We start from the raw sequence: 16,030 nt of genomic DNA, 5'->3' as shown, positions 1-16,030 counted from the left end.
TTTTCTACAGACACTACATTTGTGAAAAGAACTCTGGGATAGGCTATTTCCGTCAACAAGATTCCAAAATTATAGACACTGATGTCAATGCAGATGAGGGTAGCCTAATATGGTCAAGAGAAGGGCATGCCGAGTCTCTATATGGATAGCTAAAGGCTATTGCCAAGATTGACAGGTGTCCTGAAAGCCCCGGGGATAAAAATTTGTGCTTGGATTACTTCTCTATGACACTATGATCAAAGTCATACCTTTTCTTTCTATTGATCACACACACTCCTAAAATAGTAAGGTCTGCTTGTAATGCCTTAACTTTTTAGGTATTGGTTTTGTAAGTCCCAGAAAGGTAAAACTTTTATATTTTCTTCTTACAATGTCAAAATCTGTTTTGGAAAGTTTAGCTGTATCCTATGCATTCAATTTTTTTAGTATAGTTAAATGCATTTTTTGTTGCTGCTATGCTGCCAATTTTACTAAGGCTTTGAGGGGTAAGAAAGTTAATATAAAAGAATACATTTGTCATTGGTGTAAAAGTAACTACTGTTTAAAGAAATAGACTATATGATTCAATCTGGATTCTTAGGAGAATTTTACAGTACACAGTACTGTAAAGAAATATTCATAATAATTGAATATTATATATAAAAATAGCTTTTGTTTTTATTTCATCTTACTGAATTTTTTTTTTTGATTCAGAGAAGACTTGCAATTTTTATCAAGGTAAATTAAGAAAATTAAGTATATTGTTCTAAGGAAAAAACTGTATTGCCTGAGATATTTAGTGATGTAAATGTGCCATCAAGGATCTCTGGTTTTAGACATAAACTTAATAGCTACTTGTATTCAAATAGGAAATTTTGTGATCTGGGAGGATTGCGTCTTGATTATATCTGTATTTCAGTATTAGTAATACAGTAGAAATTAAAGAAGAGGATGTTGAGGGGACCATTTTTAGGGAGCCAACCTGTTTACCAGTGTGAGAAATGAAAGCCAAGACCCTAGCCCTGCGGGGGCTCAGGAAAGGGTGCTCAGGGCACTGGGCAGCACCACGCAAGTTTTCCTCGGGGATGAATAATTGTGACTGTAAGTAAGCCTAGAGTTGGGTTGGAGCTAGTTTGGGTTAGGCCATTATTAGGTCTTCAGTATTTAATTCTGATTCATTTACGGTTCACTGAAGACGAGGTACGTACAGTATTATTCTTTTATAAAAGCTGCTGTTTGCGTGATGAGGGGGTGGTGCAGTGGATAGAGCGCTAGACTGGGATGCAGAGGACCCAGGTTTGAAACCCCGAGGTCAGGTCACCAGCTTGAGCATGGGGTCACAGACATGACCCCATGGTCACTGGCTTGAAGCCTAAGATCGTTGGCTTGAGCAACGGGTTACTCACCCTGCTGTAGGCCCTGGTCAAGGCACATATGAGAAAGCAATCAATGAACAACTAAAGTGCTGTGATGAAGAATTGATGCTTCTCATCTCCCTTCCTGTCTGTCCCTATCTGTCCCTCTCTATTTCTCTGTCTGTCACAAAAAATATATATAGATAGATAAATAAAAGGCTGTTATTTGACTCCTGTCAAGGCAAAAAAATAATAAGGCCCAGAAGAGGTGTTGACTTGCCCATATTACTCAGCTGTTGGCAGTAAAGCTAGGAAATAAACCCAGGCTCTTGACTGGTTGGAAATACCCTCAACAGAAATTCATTTAAAAGAGAGAACTTTTAGGACTGCCTTCCTTTTTCCCCCACATGTCTCAATTTTTATTCTTTCCCTCTTCTTTTTAATCCTTTTCTTCTTTTTTTTCTTTTAAGTGAGAGAAGGGGAGATAGACGCTGGCATGTGCCCTGACCGGGATTCACCCGGCAGCCCCTGTCTGGGGCTGATGCTCGAACCAACTGAGCTATCCTCAGCGCCTGACGCCAATGCTTGGACCAACCAAGCTATCCTTGGCACCTGGGGCCAACACTAAAACTAATCGAGCCACTGGCTACAGGAGGGGAAGAGGGAGAGTAGGGGGAAAGTAAGTGGGAGAGAAGCAGATGGTCACTTCTCCTGTGTTCCCCAACTGGAAATTGAACCCAGGACATCCATACACTGGGCCAACGCTCTATCCACTGACTCATTGGCCAGGACCAAGCCTTTTCTTTTAAACTAAAAGAAAATAACAGATTCTTGAGCTCACCATTTACCAAAAAAGACATTTATAAAATGGTTTAAGTACTGTACCGAAAATAACATTATATTTGCTTCTTAAAACTTGATTTTTTAAGCAGATAATTAGAAGGGAAATATTCCTGGCCCGAGTATCATGTTGTGGGCTAATTTGGAGTGTGCAAACCAGGCTAGAACAGCAGATAATGACCTCAAGACCTTGAGCCTTTTTTTTTTTTCTTTTAGTGAGAGAGACAGGAAGGGAGAGCAATGAGAAGCATTAACTCGTAGTTGCATCACTTTAGTTCATTGATTGCTTCTCTTACGTGCCTTGATGGGAGGGAGGTTCAAGCCAGCGACCATAGGATCATATCTGTGATTCCGCATTCAAGCCGATGAACCTGTGCTTAAGCTGGCTATCTCAGGGTTTCAAACCTGGGACCTGTATCTACTATGCCCCCACCAGTCAGGTGACTTTGAGCCCGTTTTAGCCACTGTCCCAGGCTCCACGTCGCCTTACAGCATTTCTGTCATAATGGGGCTGATGGGCACTCTGCTGCTCTGTCCTACCTGTGGGTATCCTTTGAGTTTAGTTACTGCAACCTCTCTGGAATACAGAGAGTAATCAAAGACTCTCACAATCTCATGTGACACCTAATTTCATGGCAAAATTATGGCAGAATTAAAGTTATCTTGATTTGTGCAAGGATAAACATGAATGGCTTCACTTTACAAAATTTTTATTTAGATTTAATAGTTTATGCTTCATTTTGACAGGTCTAGAATTTTAAGTAAAAAAAGTAAGTTAGTTGAAAATAGCATTATATTTGAACTATTTGGACTGTGTTCAAATATTTTAGAACCATCATTTGTGTACCATTGGTATATAGATGACTTTGTCTTGGCATGAGCTACAGTCCATGACATAGTCTTGTCACTCGCTGAGTATTTTATTTTTAATTTTATTTATTCATTTTATAAAGGAGAAAGAGAGAGAGAAGGGGGTAAGAGTAGGAAGCATCAACTTCCACATGTGCCTTGACTAGGCAAGCCCAGGGTCTCAAACTGGCGACCTCAGTGTTCAGGTCGACATCCTATCCACTGTGCCACCAGAGGTCAGGCTCACTGAGTATTTTAGTCCCTGTCTCTTCATCCCCCACCCAGTCTGGACAACCATCGCCTCTCTCCTGGACCTCCGTAGTGGCCTTCAACCTGCCCCCCCAGTCCCTACCCCACCTAGCTATACTTACCAATACCAACCAAAAGTTTTCAGCTGGTTGGAATCAGCTTTTAGGATGAAGATAGATCACATCCTTGGGGCCTCCACTACTACGTCCCTGCGTTCCAGCCTCCCCTGTTCTTCCAGCTGCTTCTGCTTCTGCTTCCTGCACGGGCTCTGTCTGCTCCTTGGCTGTCACGCCTTGGCCCTTCATTTTAGCTCAGGGACATTTCAAAACTCTGGGAAGAAGTCCCTGACCCCTTAACTAGGTCATAACCAGGCTTCCTTGGCAGTTCCTCAGTTCCTTTGTTGGCAGTATCTCAGCTTTATTGCCCTTGGTACAGTTGCCATTTTGTATTGACGTGTAGACTTTGATCATGTAGACTGACTAAACTGTAAGCTTCACAAGGACAGGAGCCATGTCTGTTTTTACTCAGTGATTATGCCTTTGGCACCTACAATCTAGCACGGGCTTGGACATTGTAGTAGCTTAATAAATATTTGCTGAATACTTGAATGAAAGTTTAATGAATGGGTTTTTTTCTCAGATCATGAGGATAGATGAATATAGACCACTTTGCTATTACAGAGCTCGCTCACAGCCAAAAGGAGACAGGTACCAAAACATTGTAATGCAAATGAGATTGCAGTTAGGGCTTGGAAATACTAGACTTTTAATTTCTTGAAAATAAACTGTTCAACTGGCCTTTGTCAATAAATTCAAAATAAGAGAATTATAATGTTAAATAGCACAGATAGTATTTAAAAAAGCCTCTAACATTTGTACAGTAATCCTAGCTCTACATGAAATAAAAAGTTGAACCAATTCAATATTAAAAGTTGAAAAGAGAATAAAATGCATTATTATCTTTAAATGCCAGGACGTCTATGTGAAAGAAATGAGAAAATATTTAGTACTGCCAAACATTTTTTGAAAGTTGTTTGAAAGCCCGCTGCTAGTATGAACGTTTCAGGAGTTTTTGGGGCTAGCCACAGACCTCTTATGTCTCCGTTTTGTGAGTCTGGTAGGTCAGTCCTCACCAAGTTTTTCCCCTTTCCTGTCCAACGTTACTGACGCTGTTCTACCTCATCTGTGGGTTGTGGCATTCAGCTCGCGCTGGGTAGGAAGGCTGGCTGGCAGCGCGTTCTCAGAGAAGTCAGGTGATCCCTGTTTAAGGCAGCTGCCTGAGGTTCAAGGCAGTCAGTGTCCCCTCTTTTGCCTTGGGACAGCTGGTTCTTCTCAAACTCCTGACAGGCCTTTCTTGCTCATTGTTCCCTGGGAGAGGAGGGAGATTATGCCGCAGGCTTTTGATTGATTCAATGGGAATTACATTGATCTGGTGTCTGGCCTTGGTTCTTATCAAGTGGATTGCCTCTAAGGTAGGCCACCTTTATTTTTAGGACTCTAATATTAATCATTAGTTTTTATATTTGGTAAGAATGAAATTGCTAGTGGAGTTACTTCTCCGTTTGCTTCAATTTTTATTTCTCTAATTAAAAGAGCTAAGAGTTTTTTACTTGTCAGCTGAAAAGCTTAAAATTACTTTGTGTAATGTATATTTTTCCTCCGCCTTATTTCTCCCTAAGAGATTTTTATGGTGTCATTCCTCAGTATCATTGCTTTAAAGTAGTTTTTATAATGAAAGCAGTTCAACTTTTAAGATTATAAAATTATTAAACAATTTAGACTTTTGGTGTGCATGTTTTACACATTCTTTTCTGAAGATAAATAATTTACTAATGCTTATAAAATTTAAAGTAAAGTTGTTGAGAATCTCTAAAAAAATTGCATTGTATCAACTTTTTAAAAACTAAACACCACCCTTTTTCATGGTCTCTCTTAAAGTCTTGCTGCCACTAAAATGTATGCCTTACTTGTATTGTAAACATTTAAAATTAATAGTATGTTATTTTTTTAATTTAATTTCTAAATATCAGAAACCAAATTAGAAAGCTAGTTGTTTACCATATGGATGAGAGTCTAAAGTAGGATAAAATTAAGATTATACTATTTGAAATTATTTTTTATACTCATATAAAAATGGTTATATCTTTCATCTACCGTCTTCCTGTATTAAGAAATTGAAGAGTTTGAACTTAAAGTTTACAAGGCTTCCCTATTTGCCAAGTGACACAAAAGCTCCTATATAGTTAAATTTCTTTTTAAAGCAGGGCTTTAATCCCTAATGTATAATTAGGGATTATACATTATGTTTTAAGCGTAATTGTTTCTTACTTGAGGCAGTTTTGTATTTTTAGTGATCTGATTGAAGAACTCTCTCAAAGAAGAGTTTTTAAGATCAAATTTTTAAAATCTTTGTTTTGTAAGTTAAGAATTAATTTTGTTGCACCGACAGCTATTTACTTGTTGTTAAGGATTAGCTGGCCAAGTTATTGAATGAAGGTCAAGTTAATATTAATGCATTAGTTGAATTGTGGATGTTTTCAAAGATGTTACTTTTTTTATAACCCCCAAAATTCAAGTCTTTAAGCAAAAAGAATGCTAATATTTTGTTTGTGATTTTTAAATATATATATATTGTTTGCGTAGGGAATGAGAATGGGAAGGATACTACTATTCAGTGGATTAGTCTTTGAGTAGGCACTCAGACATGAGCAGAGCATGTTTTTCTTGTAGTAAATGTAAGATTAATGTACTCTGAGAAAGCTCATTTTATTATGTCAGAGAAAACTGCTTTTGGAATTTTGGCTGGGCTTCATCTTTTGTTGTTACTGTTGGTAATGCTACTACTGTGTCTACGCCCTGTTACCATCAGTGTACTGATCAGCAAAACTAGGCCAATAAAACCGACCTTAGCGGTCTCATGTGGGTTGAGTGAGATTCTGTATGAATGCATCTGGGCATTTTCTAGCACAGAGTGGGAAGAAGTTCAGCAAGTGTTCATGTATTATTATTTTTACCATGTGAGGGAAATGCACATGCTTTTTCACAGTAGATCATTTTAGTAGAAGAAGCCTGAACAAGATAAAAACAAGAGCACTTAAAATATCTTTGGTCACTTTTAAGCAAGCACAATAAATCTCTTCTTTGGTCACTTTTAAAACTTGTTTCTCTTTAAAAGTTGTGTATTAACTAATCTTGGGAACAACTTTTCCATCTTTTGTCGTTTATCTTGTAAGTTAAGTCTTTGGAAGAATGATTCATCTTGATTTGAGGTAGTGAGTGTCTTATGGGGGCCACTTAGAACTCTGGTTAGTGACAGTAGATCCTTTGGAACCTTATAGTTCAATTTGTCTGTGCTGCGCTGTCAGTTTCTGATGAGCTCAGCCCCGCCCATGTTTTGACCTGTACTAGTTTGCTTTGCTAGTTGTTCCCAGAGTGGCTAAATTAGAAAAATCACGAGTAGAAGCTAGAAGCTTCTCAGTTATTTCCATTCATTGTTGAGGTGCAGTGGGAATGTGAATGATAGCTCAGAGTGTTTTATAACTGATAGTATGACAGAAATTTGGTCAAATTTGTTTTTTAAAATAGCATGAGTCTAACATGGCAATCAAATTTTATTGTTACCATTTATAATTTATAGTGTAGTTTTCTTTTAAAAAATGTTTTTAAATGATGTCAGCGAGAGGGGAAAAGAAGAGAGAGAGAGAGAGAGAGAGAGAGAGAGAGAGACAGGAATATCTGCTCCTGTACGTGCTCTGATCAGGGATTGAACTGACAACCTCTGTGCTTCAAGATGATGCTCTAACCAACTGAGCTATCTGGCCAGAACAGAAAGAGTTCTTTACATTATTCTATCTAGATTGCTTAGTGAGAGAATTTAATATTCATTTTAATCTTGAGCCATGACATAAATGGAATGAATTTAATTATCACAAGGAATGTATTCATTGATGTGTTCAAATATATATATTTTAAGTACATTTCTAAAAATATTTTTATCTCATTTGTATTTATTTTATAAGTTATATCTTGTGGTTTAGTATAGCATTTAAGCTAAGTATTTGTAGCTCTCTACAAATATTAGTATTTGTACTAATTAAGAATTACTTAAATTAGTAATGAACAGAATAATTTGAATATTTTACACATCCCTTTGTAACTCATTAATATATATTTAAGAGTAATCTCTACCCTTTATGCCAAGTTTTTATTATGATTTACTATAAACTATCATTTTACTATCTAAATTAGCACCTCTGTAAATAAGCCTGAAGTGATTATTTTAAAATAAATTTAGTATGTCATAGTTATAAACTAGACTATGTTCATTACTCATTTTTTGACATGTACTTGTTTTATTTTTCTACACAGAGAGGGACAGATAGGGACAGACACAGGCAGGGAGAGAGATGAGAAGCATCAAGTGTTCATTGCAGCACCTTAGTTGTTCACTGATTGCTTTCTCATATGTGCCTTATGTGCCTTGACCAAGGAGGGGGAGTACAGCAGAGTGAGTGACCCATTGCTCAAACTAGCGACACTGAGCTCAAGCCAACAACCTCGGGATTTCAAACCTGGGTCCTCAGCATCCCAGTCCTATGCTCTATCCACTGCACCACTGCCTGGTCAGGCGTGACATATACTATTTTACTTAACAGAGCTGATATTGGTCTTACTCAGTCTTTATTATGTGAAGTGATAGTGAGATCTTACCTTTCTGATTAGTTGCTGTTTTAGTAAATACCCTTCCTACATTTAAAAAAATAATGCCAACCGCTCACTCTAAGGAGATCTGTTAGAAATAACAGGTTGAAATTCATTTTAACAAGCTGTTATCCAAGTTATTTTTTGTCAGTAACAGGTTGATAGGAGTTGACCATGATAAGATATATTACATAATGATATCTGTAGTCTTATTAGTGTGATCTAGCTGATAAGAATATTTATTTCCACATAATATGCTTTTCAGGCTATTAGGTTTTCCACTAATATGGTAGTATTAAGGAGGTCTGAAATACAATATGCTGAATATCTTTAAAGTGGGGATTGGAATAGCAGGTGTAAGTGGTGCTTTCCCATAGTTATTAAAGTGTCTGTTCCTCCAGAATAAACCAGTTGGCCATGGAGCAGTGCAAAAGGCTCCATTAGGGATAGTGTGCTGGGGAAGATGCTTTAGCGTGATGCTTCCAGGAACGTGGTATATGATTTAGTCCCTTGGGATTTGAGATAGTGCTTTTCTTTGTTGTTTTCTTTTTTCATACATTCTTATTACACTTTCTAGTTTGATTTGTTTGGTGAATATATAAATATAACTAACACGTTACAAAATTCAAAAGTATATATTGAAAAGTCCTCTGTGTCCCTCTGCCTCTCTGGAGGCAGTGTTGGAAACTAGAATTGTATATTTTTTTGAAACTTTTTTCACATTCCATGAACTGGGTTTTTTGTTTGTTTGTTTATATATAGAGAGACAGAATACAGATGGACAGAGGGACAGACAGGAAGGGAGACAGATGAGAAACATCAACTTGCCATTGCGGCACTTTAGTTGTTTATTTGATTGCTTTCTTATGCATGCCTTGACCAGGGGACTCCAGCCCAGACAGCGACCCCTTGCTCAAGCCAGTGAGTGAACCCGCACTCAAGCTGGCAACCTCAGGGTTTTGAACCTGGGTCCTCTGTCCCAGGTCGACGCTCTATCTACTGTGCCACCACAGATGCACTCGAACCGGTTGAGCCATGGCTGGGGGGGAGGGAAAGATAGAGAAAGAAACAAGGAGGGGAGGGTGGGAGGGAGAAAAGGGGTAGGGTAGAGAAGCAGATAGTCACTTCTGTGTGACCTGACCAGGAATGGAACCCAGGACATCCACATTGCAGGGCTGATGCTCTGTCCAGTGAGCCAACCAGCTAGGGCGATGCCTTAATTTTTACATGTAAATTTTTGTTCCATGATTAATCTATTTTAGTAGGAAGGTAACAATATCATTATATGTTTTTCCAGATAGCAACCACTAAATCTAACATTTCTATTAAATAATATTTTTCTCATGAATTTGAAATCCTATGCTTATCATAGACAGAATTACTATATAATTGATATATCATATATTTTATTATTCTAGATTCTGTATTGACTATTTTGACTATTTTTTGTAGTGTCCACACTACTTTGTTAATAGCTCGTGACACTAGTTCTGTTTATTACTGTTTTTTAAGAATTTGTTTAACCTATTCAACTAATATTATCGATCACTTTTGATGTGCTCAGCACTATTCTAAATGTTAGGGTTTATTCTAGATCTGGGGATACAGCAGTGAACATAGTTTCTGCCTTCGCAGAGCTTAGATTCTAGTAGGAAATTGGGTTAATTTTATCTTCTAGATTTTTAATGTCTTTAAATCAGTGCTATTCATTACTTTATTTGCAATAAATCATTTAGTCACTTATTTAGCAAATATTGATTTAGACTCTACTAGATAATAGCTACTGTTTTGGGGTCGGGAGTACAGTGGAGAAGAAGACACAGTTCTGCTTTTGTAGAGCTTCTATGGTAGAACAAGCAGATAGAGGAACATCAGCTGGGTGCTGTGCAAGTGTAGGGGTGGGGAGCTGTGGAAGAGGTGCCTCTTGGGTGACTAAAGATTTGGAAGTCTAGGAAGGCCTCTGAAAAGATGACACTTCATGTGGAACCTGAGTGGTTAGAAGGGAACAGGGATGCAGTGATCCTGGACAGGGGACAAGTGTAAAAGTGTCTGTTTGGCAAGGTTGAGGAAGAGCAAGGATGTCAGGTTGGCTGGGCATAGTGGTGTGGAGGCAATGAGAGGCAGGCAGACCATGGAGCCCTTTGCCTATCAGAGCTTGGTGTCTGGACTTTACTCCAAGCATAGTGGAGCCATTGGAGGGTTTTGAGCAGTTGAAATGTTTACTCGTCTCTGTGTGAAGAGTGGACAAGGGGCCAAGAGCTGCATCAGGAAACCAGTAGCAGCCTGTTGCAGGAGGCCAGTGAGAGAGGTGCTGGTGCCTGAGGCAGAATGGAGGGTGAAGATCCAGTTGGCAGAACTGCCTGAGGGTGTTTCAGCTCTACCAGTCTTTTGTTTTGGTAATTATATTTAAATTTGCAATATTTGATTTTTTATAATAACTTCATTGATAATATAATTTACATACTGTAAAATTTACCCATCTAAAGTGTGAAATTAGTGATTTTGAGTGTATTCAGAGATGTACAGTCATGATCACAACTTGTTTGAGAAACTGTCATCACTACAGGTAGAAACCCATTAAGATTCACTTCCTGTCTGACCAGGCGGTGGCACAATGGATAGAGCATCAGACTGGGACTTAGGACCCAGGTTTAAAAACTTGAGGTTGCAGGCTTGAGTGCAAGCTCATCTAGCTTGAGCGAGGGCTCACCTGCTTGAGTGCGGGATTGCTGCTTTGAGCATAGGATCATAGGATCATAGACATGACCCATGGTCACTGGCTTGAGCAAGGCGTCACTCGGTCACTGTAGCCCCCTGCTCAAGGTACATATGAGAAAGCAATCAATGAATAACTAAGGTGCCTCATCGAAGAATTGATGTCCCTTCTTCTCATCTCTCTCCCTTCCTGTCTGTCCCTGTCACAAAATTTAAAAAAAGGATTCATTCACTTCCTGCCAACTTTCTCAACTCTAGGCAACTACGGGTCTGCCTTCTGCTGCTACAGATTTGCCTATTTTGGACATTTCATGTAAATGGAAGCATGTATTATGTGGTACTTCGTGACTGGTTCCTTTTACTCCAAATGCTGTTCTCAGGGTTCATCCATGTTGTATAATGTACCAGTGCTTCATTCCTTCTTCTGTCTGGGTAATACTCCATCATGTGACTATCCTGCATATTTTATCCATCCATTCATTAGTTATTCATTCATTCATTGGTTATAAATAATGTTGCAAGATATGTTTTTATATCGGTTTCTTTTTAAACGCAAAATATGTTTTAAAAATCTCTCAACAGCATCCTATGTGTTTTTGTTTGTTGTTTTTTGTGACAGAGACAGAGGGACAGGCAGGAAAGGAGAGAGATGAGAAGCATCAACTCTTCTTTGCAGCAAGCACCTTAGTTGTTCATTGCTTGCTTTCTCATATGTGCCTTGACTGGGGGCTATAGCAGACCAAGTGACCTCTTGCTCAAGCCAGCGACCTTGGGCTCAAGATGGTGAGCCTTGCTCAAACCAGATGAGCCTGCACTCAAGCCGGTGACCTTGGGGTTTTGAACCTGGGTCTTCTGTGTCCCAGTCCGACACTCTATTCATTGTGCCACCGCCTGGTCAGACTATGTTTCGTTTCATAAGTCAGTGTCTTCTCAAATGTCTTTGAGTACATTCATTATTTCTCTTTAAATTCTTTTATTTCTGCCCTGGCTGTTTGGCTCAGTGGTAGAGCGTCGGCCTGGCATGCAGAAGTCCCGGGTTTGATTCCCGGCCAGGGCACACAGGAGAAGAGCCCATCTGCTTCTCCACCACTCCCCCTCTCCTTCCTCTCTGTCTCTCTCTTCCCCTCCTGCAGTGAGGCTCCATTGCCCGGGCGCTGGGGATGGCTCCTTGGCCTCTGCCCCAGGTGCTAGAGTGGCGTTGGTTGCAACAGAGCGACACCCCAGAGGGGCAGAGCATCGCCCCCTGGTGGGCAGAGCATCGCCTCCTGGTGGGCGTGCCGGGTGGATCCCGGTCAGGCGCATGCAGGAGTCTGTCTGACTGTCTCTCCGTTTCCAGCTTCAGAAAAATACAAAAAAAAAAAAAAAAAAAAGATTCTTTTATTTCTTGCTAATCTCTGGGCCATTATTTAGTTTGTACCATTTGTTTTTTGCTAATGGGTTTCTTCAGATATCTGATGGTTCTGGTTTGTCTGCTTATTCATGTTTAGAGGAAGGGAATAGTAAAGCGCCTGAGACATGTCTGTTCAGTTCTGCTTACCTCTGCAGAAGGCCTCTCCCCAAGTAGGCTTGTCTGACGTACTTTGACATTGAATTTCCACCTCTGCGTGTTCCTCACTATGAATCCACATTTATAGTAGAACTTAACACTATTGTATTAGGATTATTTGTCTTCCTTACAACTATAGATTCAAGAGAAGATACTGTCTCTAATTTCATTTTTTGTATCCAACTTTTCTTTCACTGTCCTTCACAAATAATACATAATAAATACATGTTTTTGTTGAATTGAATTTTATAAAAATGTGTTTTGTTTTGTTTTTAGAGGCGTGGAGCTATTTCCTATGATAGTTCTGATCAGACTGCATTGTACATTCGTATGCTAGGTAAGCATTTTTTATTTTGTACTAATATCACTTAATTTTATTATCATCAACTGTTATTTAAAATTGAGATATATTTCATTACATAGCTTTCATCACTGTTTGCAGCAGAAATTGCTTTGGAATTGAGTCTAGACACCAATATTGACTGTGATGTGAATAAAGCAGCATTTGAGTTACAAGTAATTGAGAAATCTAGATGGCTTAATACCCGGGACCAGTGGTCCCCAACCTTTTTTGGGCCACGGACCGGTTTAATGTCAGAAAATATTTTCACAACCGGCCTTTAGGGTGGGTCGGATAAATGCACAAAATGAAATTATGAGACTGGTGTTAAAAACTGTGGTATTTTTAAATATAATTGTCGAACTTACGAGACAAGCATCGAGTGAGTCTTAGACGGATGTAACAGAGGGAATCTGGTCATTTTTTAAAAATAAAACATCGTTCAGACTTAAATATAAATAAAACGGAAATAATGTAAGTTATTTATTCTTTCTCTGCAGACCGGTCCCCAGGGGTTGGGGACCACTGCCTGGGACAGTGTCACTAGCACCCAAATGTAAATTGCATCCTGAGTATTCTTAATAAAAGAGTCCTAGGTAGTAAGATGCTCAAGACTAAATGGTGTCCATGCTGACACAGACAAAGATGAGAGCATGGAGTTACCTGGTCAGGTAGCCTTGTCACTGGATATTTTGTTCTCAGTTGGCTGGAGGGGAAAACTCTTTGTCTTCTAATTTTAGTTCTTAAAATTTTAATGTATTTCTTAAGTTCACAAAGTAAAAGTTTTTTGTGTATACATGTATAATTCTTTTTCTCTCTCTCTGTCAGATTTATCTCTTTACCTACACACTCTTGATCCCTTGTACTTTAATTTATATGTTAATGTACTGTTAAGATTCAAGCAGGCAAATTTGCTCATTTCCTAGAGGCATCTTCCATGACAACTCTCCTTGTGGTCAGAATTCTTGCCTCAGTTCTATGATATTGAGCATTCCTTATTCTTCATCTACTTTATTATTATTATTATTATTTGCCTTTTTTTGAGAATTCCTTTTCATACTCTTAAGCCTAAATGTTCTCCAGTGTTCTGTTTTTGCTCTTTGTCCTTTTTACCCTCCTTAATTTACCTTGTGTATCTTAATCTGCCTCAGTTTCATTCTCCTCTAGGATTTATCTTCCCCCACGAGTGTTCAGCCCTTTTCCTTTCTCTTACTGTCTCCATCACCCTCTGAGCTGCTTCAGGATTCAGCTCTGCTTTACACAGAGCTCTGGACTCATATTTTTTTTTTTTTAATTTATTATTTTTTTACAGAGACAGAGAGTGAGTCAGAGAGGGATAGACAGGGACAGACAGACAGGAACGGAGAAAGATGAGAAGCATCAATCATTAGTTTTTCATTGTGCGTTGCAACACCTTAGTTGTTCATTGATTGCTTTCTCATATGTGCCTTGACCGCGGGCCTTCAGCAGACCAAGTAGCCCCTTGCTGGAGCCAGTAGCATTGGGTTCAAGCTGGTGGGCTTTTGCTCAAACCAGATGAGCCCGTGCTCAAGCTGGCGACCTTGGGGTCTCGAACCTGGGTCCTCTGCATCCCAGTCCGACGCTCTATCCACTGCGCCACCGCCTGGTCAGGCTGGACTCATATTTTTTAAAACTCTGTTGAACATCTTCATGTGGGTGTGTGATGGGCACTTCACATTTAACGTGGCTGTTAAACAATGATTTGTGTTTCCAGGCTGTTCATTTTACAGTCTTGCCATCACAGAAAGTGTAACTCCATTCCTCTGGAGTCATTGTTGACTCTTATTTCTTAAATACTCTATGTCTACTTCATCAGCAAATCTTCTTGGCTGATACCTGCAAAATACGATTAGAATTCTTCCACCCCAGTGATGTTACCAACTGATCTAACCAAAGTTGATTTTTAACTATAGTCGCATTATTGGACATTAGAGCTCAAGACCTTGCACAACTGAAATGTTGTACACCTTGACCAACATCTCCCTCCCCTCCCTGCAAACCATAGTGGTTGCCTTGTTTGTTGCACTCACCCCTTATCTGGTCTCTCTGCATCTCCCTATGTGCCTCTCCTCAGCTCTGGTCTACCCAGGCAGAGCGAGTCTTTTCAGACATAAATTAAATCACTCTCACTCTTATGTTTAGAATTCTCTAATGGTTTATCGTGGAGTTATAGCAAAGCTATTGTAATGGCCCACAAAGGTCCAGCATGATCTGGCCCTACTACCTCTCTAACCTCACCTCCCACCAGTTCCCTTGAATATGACAAGCACATTCCAGCTAAGGATAGTTATACTTGCTTGTTTTTATGCCTGGAAACCTCTTCCTCCAGAAAGCTATGTTGCTCATGGTCTGACTTCCTTCAGGTCTCTGCTCAAATGCCTCCTTTTCAGTGAGACTTTCTCTGCCCCCACTAATAAGTCACTCCTTCCCTACTCCTCCTTACCTTGCTTCCTCTTACCTTGCTTCCATTTTCCCCATGTTACCTATTGCCATCATCCGTGGAATGAAATTATTTTATTTGCCTCACTCCATGATAGGATAAGGTTCATGAAGACAGGGATTTTATGTATTTTGCTTACTGCTTTATTTCTTGAGCCTGAAATGTAGTTGGGCACTCAGTCAATATTTATTGCAGTGTGAAGGATTCACCACATGAGAGAAGTGATTAATTATTGTGGGATGGACTCATGGTAGATGACACGAGCCTTGAAGGAAATGATGGCTTTGCTTAGAGACACTGACTGAGCAGGAAAGCCTTCAAGGCATGTAGATGAAGAGCACAGCCATGGGGACTGAATACTTAAAGGTAATGAACCTGGAGGCTCTTGAAGTATAGTGGAGCCCACAGAGCAAGGTTTAGATACTGGCTCACCCTTTACCCTAGCTTTGTGGCATGGGCATGCTGCTTCTCAAAATCTGTTTTTCCATCTGTACAATGGGACAAAGATCCTATCTGTCAAAAGTTGGTTAAAGAATGAAATAAAATAATGCCCATAAAGCACTAAGAAGAGTGCCTGGCTCACGGTTTGCAGTGGTGCTGTGTGGAGAAGTATATACATCTGAGCATTATATGGATACATGTGGGAACATACTGAGCTTGAGAGACCCAAAGTGGAAGAGCCAGCTCAGCACCTTAGTTTACCCACTGTCGGTGAGAAAAGAGAGGAGTGATTAGATTAAATATGGCAAAATCTTTAACGTTTTAATTTTCTGTATTAAAAAGAAAAAGTAGCCTGACTGGGCAGTGGCACAGTGGATAGAGTGTCGGACTGGGATGTGGAGGACTCAGGTTCGAGACCCCGAGCTCACCAGCTTGGACCCCAGGTCGCTGGCTTGAGCAAGGGGTCACTCGGTCTGCTGAAGGCCCACGGTCAAGGCACATATGAGAAAGCAATCAATGAACAACTAAAGTGCCACAACAAAAAACTGATGATGC

General features: G+C 39.6%; 1 protein-coding gene across 7 annotated transcripts in view; it reads left to right on the top strand.

The window, feature by feature from the left end:
- PDE7A (phosphodiesterase 7A) overlaps positions 1–16,030 on the top strand; it is a 110,333-nt gene that overhangs the window by 41,972 nt on the left and 52,331 nt on the right. For 6 of the 7 annotated variants that reach the window (XR_010730234.1, XR_010730235.1, XM_066266229.1 and 3 more), the window contains exon 2: positions 12,510–12,570. Coding sequence is in view for 5 of the 7 variants with exons in the window: in XM_066266228.1 (XP_066122325.1) it covers positions 12,510–12,570 (61 nt within the window). In the remaining 2 variants the exon portion in view is untranslated. Of the gene's footprint in view, positions 1–4,633; positions 4,744–12,509; positions 12,571–16,030 lie in introns of those variants that run through there. The other variant, XM_066266227.1, reaches the window with a different exon arrangement.

This window comes from Saccopteryx bilineata, chromosome 3 (genome assembly GCF_036850765.1).
Source record: "Saccopteryx bilineata isolate mSacBil1 chromosome 3, mSacBil1_pri_phased_curated, whole genome shotgun sequence".
Taxonomy (NCBI): domain Eukaryota; kingdom Metazoa; phylum Chordata; class Mammalia; order Chiroptera; family Emballonuridae; genus Saccopteryx; species Saccopteryx bilineata.
This window is presented reverse-complemented; position numbering and strand designations above follow the sequence as displayed.